General features: G+C 39.5%; 1 protein-coding gene across 3 annotated transcripts in view; it reads left to right on the plus strand.

Annotated features, from left to right (window-relative positions):
- The window catches only part of LOC121293120 (alpha-actinin-2), a 110,379-nt gene extending 103,910 nt beyond the window's left edge, over positions 1–6,469 (plus strand). For 2 of the 3 annotated variants that reach the window (XM_041215818.1, XM_041215809.1), the window contains exons 19-21: positions 2,876–2,941; positions 3,754–3,912; positions 5,028–6,469. In XM_041215818.1, the coding sequence (XP_041071752.1) occupies positions 2,876–2,941; positions 3,754–3,912; positions 5,028–5,186 (384 nt within the window). In that variant the 3' untranslated portion in view covers positions 5,187–6,469. The remainder of the gene's footprint in view (positions 1–2,875; positions 2,942–3,753; positions 3,913–5,027) is intronic. The other variant, XM_041215829.1, reaches the window with a different exon arrangement.
- The last annotated feature ends 2,529 nt before the right edge of the window (positions 6,470–8,998 follow it).

The raw sequence follows: 8,998 nt of genomic DNA on the forward strand, positions 1-8,998 counted from the left end.
AAACCAGCTTATATTTCAACTCTTTCTTGGGCTCGAACTCAAGTTCTGTCGAAGGGTCATGAGGACTCGAAACGTCAACTCTTTTCTTCTCCGCCGATGCTGCCAGACCTGCTGAGTTTTTCCAGGTAATTCTGTTTTTGTTTTTGTTTTGGATTTCCAGCATCCGCAGTTTTTTTGTTTTTATCAATGCATTTTATTAGCCTTCTGAATGTTGATGCACCCTTTTCAGGTTCAACATTAATTGACATAATCAATTTAAAACAAAATTGTGCACATTTTCTATGATGTCTACTGAGTAAAGCAGAATTGGCAAAGTCCTCTAGAGTACATTAATTCCTAATTTGCATTAATACTTCTAAAATAGTTATACTATTGTTATATTATCCTCTGGTTGTTTTTAAGGGCCACAGGCAGAGTGTGACCTAATTCACATCAAGTGTCTAGATCAAACCTTTTCTATTCATGTGATTAGCTATGTTTACTTGGTAATTTCTAGCTCTGAAACTGCTCAAAGCCACTTTAGAATAGTGCGTGCAACTAAACTATGTATTGGCTCAAGATAACTAATTATAATCTTGAAAATCATGCACCAGTTTGTTCTGATTAAACCCTGAACATAATATGTTGTTACTAATAACATGGTGCCTTCTGTGTGGCATTATTGTACTAGCGTTCCACTGTTGAAGATATTCTAAATTGATGTGGCTTACTAATTTTTGCTTGGCTTTATTTTAAACCTTGTTTGTGTGAAGTTGTGCTTCATATCTTAAAAAATAAATAAAAGTTAGACCTTCTGGGGGAAACAGCAGGGAGATGGAACTAAGAATGACTGTATCCAAGAGCCTGGAGAAGTACGATGGGCTAAATAGCCTCTTCCATTGCGTTAAAATTCTATAGCCTCCAAATTCCTCATGGATGGAGAGAGTCCGCTCCACTGCAATAAGTGCAACAGAACCCCTTCCACCAGTGCACAAAGCCAGAATTTCCATCCAAATCAGGAGATGGGGTGGCATTTGCCGGTGCCTGTGCACTTGTTGGTCCGCCCTCATAAGTTAGAGCAAAGCAAAACAGCTCTGCCCAAGGACCTGAAAAGCCCAATAGAATGAAAAAAGTTTTTTTTTAGTCTTAGCTCCAGTGTAGCCTTAATGCCTGCAGACAGGGTAACTGATCCCCCTCTTAAATTAATTATCCAATTGTATTGAAGGTTTTAACTTTTTTAGCTAACCGGAAAGAGACTTGCACCAGATTTCAACTGGCAAGAGTCCAAGAGTGAAATTAAATTACAAGGAGAGATTACACAGACTAGGGTTCAATTGCCTAGAATTTAGAAGGTTAAGGATGAATGAATCAAAGTTTTCAAGATATTAAGGGGAACCGATAGGATAGATAGAGAGATGATACAGGGTATGTGAGGAAGAATTTTTTCACCCAGAGGGTGGTGGAAATCTGGAACTCACTGCCTGAAATGGTGGTAGAGGCAGAAACCCTCATAACATTTAAGAAGTATTTGGATGTGCACTTGCGATGCCATGGCATACAAGGCCATGGGCCTCGTGCTGGAAAATGGGATTAGAACAGTTAGGTACTTGTTTGACCAGCACAAACTCGATGTGTTGTAGACCTCTAAGACTCTAATTCTGCTGGTTGAGGAATCTAGGGCTTGGGGGACATAGCCTAAATATTAGAGCCAAGCTTTTCGGGGAAGAAGTTAGGGAAACACCTTTACATGCAAAGGGTGGTAGAAGCTTGGAATTCTCTTCTGAGAATATTGAGTTGATGTAAAAATCTGAGATCAATAGAGTTTTGTTGACCATAGGTATCAATGTCCATGTTACTGGAATTTAAAAGGCCAGGGTAAACAGGGTGAAATCCTGATAAAGCTGGGAAACTCCTGTGCAGAAATCAAGCTTTTCACCCTTTCCAACCCTAATCTAAAATAATGATTATTCATTTTTTTAGTTTAAGACACATACAACAAAGGTACCTGGAGCTGTCAGCTTTAATTAAAGTGATTTTAATTGGCAGTGTTACTGCTTTGATTTTCTTTAATAACTCATTTGTACTTTTATTGTATGTTTATTATTGTATACAATACAGCACATTTTAATCTAGAAAATATGTGTTTATTTAAAAGAAACAACATTTGGGATAGGTAGGATGCAAACAACTACATGTCCAATTGATAGACATTTCATATCCATGTATGAAAGTGCTTGGTAAAGTGATATAGGTACTGAATCCTGATATTTCATTAGACTTAAGTGAATGATTTGTAGTTTGCCTTGCTTGATATGGCACATATTGTAATTAACAATACATACTGTGTATGTATATTGCATGCCGCAACTAACTTCTGTGCGAAACTAGGATGATTCTGGCAAACTGCAACCAAAGGATTTCAAAGCCTGCCTCATCAGCCTTGGACATGCTGGAAATGATAAACAGGTACTAACTGGACTGTGTTTTATTTATTTTCTCTAGTCAAGTAAAACTGTGCTAAATATCTCTTTATTTTCTTTTTCCTTTTCAAATTTGTAATGTGATCATGTTGTCCATTTTTTTGGTCTGTCAATATATTTTTTCCTTCTTTACTTCATGTTCATCCCATGGTCGTCTCTTTCCCGTTTGTCTGATTTTATTTGTGTTAGTCACTCTCTTCCTGCTCCCAACAATGATGCTGCTTTCTGCCTGCATCCCACCTGCCTTATTTGGAACCACTGAATCTTTAAATGATCCTTTTGACCCTTTCCCCTCCTTGACGTCCTACTCATCATCCATGGACCATGGGATCTGGGGGCCGTCCGCTACTGATCTGCTTACTGGAAACCCTTTCAATCTTTCATCTGTTTCTTTTACTGGCTGATCTACTCAATAGAAGAAGAAAGGGGCGATGGAGCCAGATGATCTCAGAGCTTGTCTCATCTCCATGGGCTTTGATTTGGTATGATAGATGCATGTTTAATATATCTGAGATTACAATTAATTCTAGGATTACTATTCATCTTGAGCTCATTATCTGAACTAGTACATTCAATTTTATACAGGTGACCTTAGCCCAAGATTGTAGTAAACCAACAATTGACTGTCATAGAATGGTACAGCAAAAGGAGGCTATTCAGCCCATCATGCCTGTGCCAGCTCTCTAAAAGAGTCACCAATTCATCCCACTTCCCTGCATCTTCCCCTTAATTGTGCATTTTTTTCCTTTTTTAATTAGAGATCCAATTCCCTTTTGACTCTGCTTCAACCACCCTTTCAGGCAATGCATTCCAGATTATAGCAGCTTGTTGAGTGAAACAAAAATTTTCCTCATCTTCCCCACCACCCCAGCTTTTTTCAAATTTAGTTATTTCAAATTTAGATACCAACCCTCCTGCTGGTGGAGCAGTTTCTCCCCTAACTACTCTGCTAAAACCTTAGTTTCTGATATTATGCATAAAATGTATTTCCTACAATTTAGTTACCTGGCGTGACTATTACTAGCATCAGTTACTGTCGGTCAACATTATCCTGTGGGGTTTTATCTATAATGTCAGATTCCATTGATAATAAGAGTAGTTTTCATTCCCTTGAACATCTTTTGATAAAATGATGTATCTGGAAGCTTGCAAATTGTTCACAAATTGGAGTTTTGCTACATCTTAGTAAGAGATGTCCAGGGAGAGAAATCGAGGCTTTGCTGCATTTCCTTACGGTATCAGAACCTTCTTTGTCTTCCTGTTTATTCTTTCACATTTGCAACTCTTTCTGTAGGGTGAGGCTGAGTTTGCTCGGATCATGAACCTAGTTGATCCAAACAATACTGGCTTAGTGTCCTTCCAGTCCTTCATCTCCTTCATGACCCGAGAGACTGCGGACACAGACACAGCTGACCAAGTCGTGGCTTCCTTCAGAATTCTGGCTGGAGATAAAGTAAGTTCTGAGATTCTTTTTAAATAAGAAATGGTACAATGGTATTCTCTTATGCATATTATAGAGTGAGGTCCCATTAATGTTTGCTGGTTAACTAGCTTGTATAATGAATAGCTAGTTCTTGCAGCTGATTAGTTATTGATTCTACAGTTCAAACCTCCAGTCCCTGGAAGGTGGTCCCTCATTCTCTTCTTTCCTATCCCGCTCCCTCACAAAAAGAAAATGATAAAGCAAAACTGACCACATTTCAAATAATAAGGTGTAAATTTGTAGCTGTAGTTTCTCAACAAGTCCACAATTTCTCAGATTTACTAAGAAGGGCACAGTCCTAACAATCGGCAGTAGCAAAACCAATTTTCCAGCCTTAGTCCTTACAGTCATAAGAACATAAGAAATAGGAGCAGGAGTAGGCCATTCAGCTCTTGAGCCCACTCTGCCATTCAATGAGATCATGCTGATCTTCTACTTCAACACCATTTTCCTGCACTATCCCCATATCCTTTGATGTTTTTAATATGTAGGAATCTATCAATTTCAGTCTTGAACATAACAACAGAGTTTACACAGCCCTCTGAGGCAGAGAATTCCAAATATTCACCACCCTCTGAGTGAAGAAATTTCTCCTCATCTCAGTCCTAAATGGCCTGCCCCTTATTCTGAGACCATGTCCCCTGGTTCTAGACCACAATCCCCCCTGCCACCAGCCAAGGGAAACACCCAAGCCACCAGCCAAGGGAAACAAGTCATCTTTGTAAGTTGAGAATATTTTGACATTATCTTGTTAAAGTACTGTCTCCTCTGTTGATCTGTTTCAGTAAGATTATTTCTTATTGAAGAAAATAGCAAGCAACCACCTTGCATGGCTCAATCATATACTGTTACCTGTGGGGAGGGAAGAGGTGGAACATGTTGGTTTTTTAGTCACAAAGAAAAGGAAATTTGTCATTGGGCATTGACGCACTGCAACATTAACAAAAGCATGGGGGCAGGTTGCCTATGATCATATGTGGCGCTGGGGAGAAAATAAGAGATTTTTAAACCTAAAAAGTTTTAAAAAGCATTTATTGTTTTGAATAAATATGTTAAGCAAAATCACACTTCACTTGTTTGTGCAGCCTTACATTTTAGCTGAGGAACTGCGTCGAGAGCTGCCCCCAGAACAGGCTGAATACTGTATAGCCAGCATGCCACCATACAGAGGGTCTGATGCTGTTCCGGGAGCCCTTGACTATGCCTCATTTTCAACTGCACTCTACGGTGAAAGTGACCTGTAACAAAGGATTCAGAAGCAGAATCTTTTCTTTCTTTCCCAAGCCTGAATATTTTAGTGATTATAAGTATAGAGCAATGAATAATAGCCTTGAATGCAATGCTAGATGTGAATCTCTAAAAAAAATAATGTTGCTGTGTGTGGCACCAGAAAATGTAATGGAAGTATCACCACCTTGTATGAAATATATTCTTATACAATTTTCAAAAAAAATCCCTCAGGATTTGATGGTACTGGACACATATATGTCATTGCAAAATCTGATGCATAACCCATTTTGTTTTAAAAATCTGCACGTTTACTATTGCTTGGTTTAACATTGACTTTATATGAAAGTTTTTCATTGCTGACAGGATCATTTGTGAGCAGTTCATGGATCCTATTACAGTATTTCTAAGGAAAAGCTCAAGCATTCCTGAGTTACTGAAGGGAATGTTGTCACAGGAACATAGGAATGTGTAAATTCAGACAATATCATTGTGGGCCAGTTCACCTCTATGTCTCTGGCCCCCCTTAATCCTTATCTCTATCTGGTTCATGCTTGAATCCACCAAGTGTATTTCTTGCAATAGATCATGTGTAGTCTGTGCTACATACTCACCACCTTCTGTATAAAGTAATTAAATCCAAATGGTCAGAGCTTAAGTTCTTGCTCCCATTTTTGTAGTTTTTGTGATCATCAAATTATCAGTTTCAACTTTCAACAACTCTTTGAAGTCTTGAATACCTCTAATATAAATTGATAAGCTGTCACTGGGGTGGATTTTGACTTTGTACAATCATGTAAACCAGTTATAGTGAATTGGCAGCCCATTTTACATCTCTTTTAAATTTTCTTTGAAGTCAGTGGAAATAAAAATTCACAGAGATGTGAAACAGGCTGCCAACTCACTGTCGCCTGTTTTTCAGTACTGCTCAAAGTTATGAATTACCTCATTGATTCTTCCAATTGTTGTAATGTATTCCCAGTATTATATTTTGTATGAATTTTCACAACAGCTTTTACAGACTGTGTCCTAGCATGTTAAAAGCATGTTCTTCTCTCTAAAAAAAAAATTGGACAAAGAATAAGTCCAGGCTTTTTGTAACTCTCCAGTTTGTGAAACCTTTCATAGCTCTAGATAAACACCTTGCCTCATCTGCCATTGGAATGTAACAGTACAAAAAGGAAGAAGATAAAATACGATGGACTTGATACTTTTTCCCTTATGAAGCTACTTTTAAAATATAACAATTGACATTTTTATCACTGCTGATGATTGAAATGTTATTAAAATGTAAACTTGCTAAACTGGTTGACTCTCTCATTTCTTAAGAACGTTTATTGTTGTGTATCCATAATATTCCTAATACCTGATGCTTTGCCGTAATCCAGGCCATTGAACAGCCATATGCTCCAAGCCACAATGATTTTAGTAACACCAAAATTTATTTGTGGAAACTTTAACCATTGAGTTTGTCTGAATTCTGACATGATTTACAAATGACATACCTAACCAGCTGAATTGTAAAACCAGAAATTTCCTCTCAGCTGCCCCCACTCCATCACCACCATTTCGTAGGAAATCCCATTGACACGAGTTTTTGCCATGCTTCCTACAATGTAATACAGCACAGCAGAGGAAATGACAAGGAAATTCCCAATCTTAAAGTTACTCCCTTTGATGAGAGGAGAGTGCATAAATAGACATGAGAGAAGCAGTAACATGAAGATGACAGCGAGTTAAGAAGAAAGTCGTTGTCTTCTTACGCAGCCATTGGGGATTCTGAAATGGCTGACATGTAGGGCAAGTGCTGTTTAGAGGGTTGGGTAGATGAGTTGTTTGGAAGTTGTGCCCTCTCCAACACCTTGACTTCATCTCTCTGTTTTCCCAACTAAGTCTCTCGACATGTTCTGTGCCTTCCCAAATGAGCCATTTTGGTCAGCCACAAGCTAGGGTTTTCAATGAGTTGGCAGGAATCTCTTCAGGGATGCTTTGAGGACATTGAATAGGATTCTCACTGCATCTTCATGCACTTCCCAGTTATAACACGTTGGCCCAGACCTTGCTGAGATTACAATAGAGGCAATCCATAGATTTTACAGGGCAAATCTGACATCTGGCATTTTTTTTTCATTCCTTCATGGGATGTGGGTGTTGCTGGCCTGGCCAGCATTTATTTGTTCAGAGGGCATTTAAGAGCCAACCACATTGCTGTGGGTCAGGAGTCACACGTAGGCCAAATGGCAGATTTCCTTCCCTTAGTGAACCAGATGGGCTTTTACAACAATGGTTTCATGGTTATCATTAGACTTTTAATTCTAGATTTTTATTGAATTCAAATTCCACCATCTCCTGTGACAGGGTTTGAATCTGGGTCCCCCCCTTAGAGCTCTAGTCCAGTGACGATACCACTACGCCATCACCTCCCCTAACTGCACATGCAGTTAAATGCAAAAATCTGTATGTTGCTGGCAGTCCCACCCTGCTCCTCCACAGAGGTGTGCCATTGCAGTTCTTGCTGATAGACTCAACATTGAAATCACTGTACTGACATGACATTAGAATATCTACCTAGTACCCACTCTAAAAATGGCTGAAGAAGTTAGGAATTGTACATTCAGGAGCAAGTGAATTTTTAACAGCAGAATAAATGATAGTTACTGCTGAACAGCTTCTCTGACCCTGGAAAATAGATTTTGTAAATGGGGGGGAGGCAGGGATTTCAAAGCGGGATCGGGAACCCAACATCTGGATAAATTCCAGGTCCTGACCCTGCATCTGAGCTGCACTGTTCTTGCGATGCTATTTTGAAACAGTGGCTGGAATTTTCCAGCCCTTCCGCATAGGGTCGGTGAGCCATTGAAATCTCCATTCACATCAGCCGGACAGTAAGATCCCACCTGCGTGAGGGGCTGGAAAATTCCGGCCACTGTGTCTCCTGCTAACGCAATATGGCCATGCAAGATGGCCACTGATACCTATCTGCGTGCACGCACTGGTCCACGCATGCGCAGAAAGCCAGTGACGTGCACACATCAGTTTACCCAACACACCGTGGAACCCACACATCATTTAGTTGGCAGATTGCTCAGAATATCTAGCTCACAAACGTTTTATTGACACTTGGAGAAAGTGTTACAATATTTTACATGGAGTGGCAGGGACAATCCAGAATTGTTACTGAACGCCAATGCTTCAACTCACTTTAATGATTTCTGTGGTCTCACAATTTATATGCACTGTGAACATATGTTGCATATATTCAGTGATTCAAAAGATTCAGTCAAGATAGGAAAGAAAACTGTTGCAATGTTTTACTGAGCTCAGTAGCTCACTAATTCCAGTGGTTTAGTGAAGGGGCAGAATCCTGCCTTAAACGTCTGCATTCTATTACATCCTCAAATCTCTTCAGTTTAAGAAGGATCAATGACTTAATGACATTGCAGAACTAAATTTGATTTTGCAAAATGCTGACAGCCATTTTATCTTGATGCATGATACATAGTTCTTGTAAGTAAACTGGTCGCACATTGCCCCTATAAAGGTGGCAGCCACACATGTGCCCTGCTGCACATTGCTCCCTATAAAGAAGCCGGCTACTCATACAACTACTCATGACACAAAGCTGGATGAGAGGGTGAGCTGTGAGGAGCATGCAGAGATGCTTCAATGTGATTTGGACAAGCTGAGTGAGTGGGCAAATGCATGGCAGATGCAGTATAATGTGGATAAATGTGAGGTTATCCATTTTGGTACCAAAAACAGGAAGGCAGATTATTATCTGAATGGCTATAAATTGAGAGGGGAATGTGCAATGAGACCTGGGTGTTAA

This window comes from Carcharodon carcharias, chromosome 2, assembly GCF_017639515.1.
Source record: "Carcharodon carcharias isolate sCarCar2 chromosome 2, sCarCar2.pri, whole genome shotgun sequence".
Classification (NCBI taxonomy): domain Eukaryota; kingdom Metazoa; phylum Chordata; class Chondrichthyes; order Lamniformes; family Lamnidae; genus Carcharodon; species Carcharodon carcharias.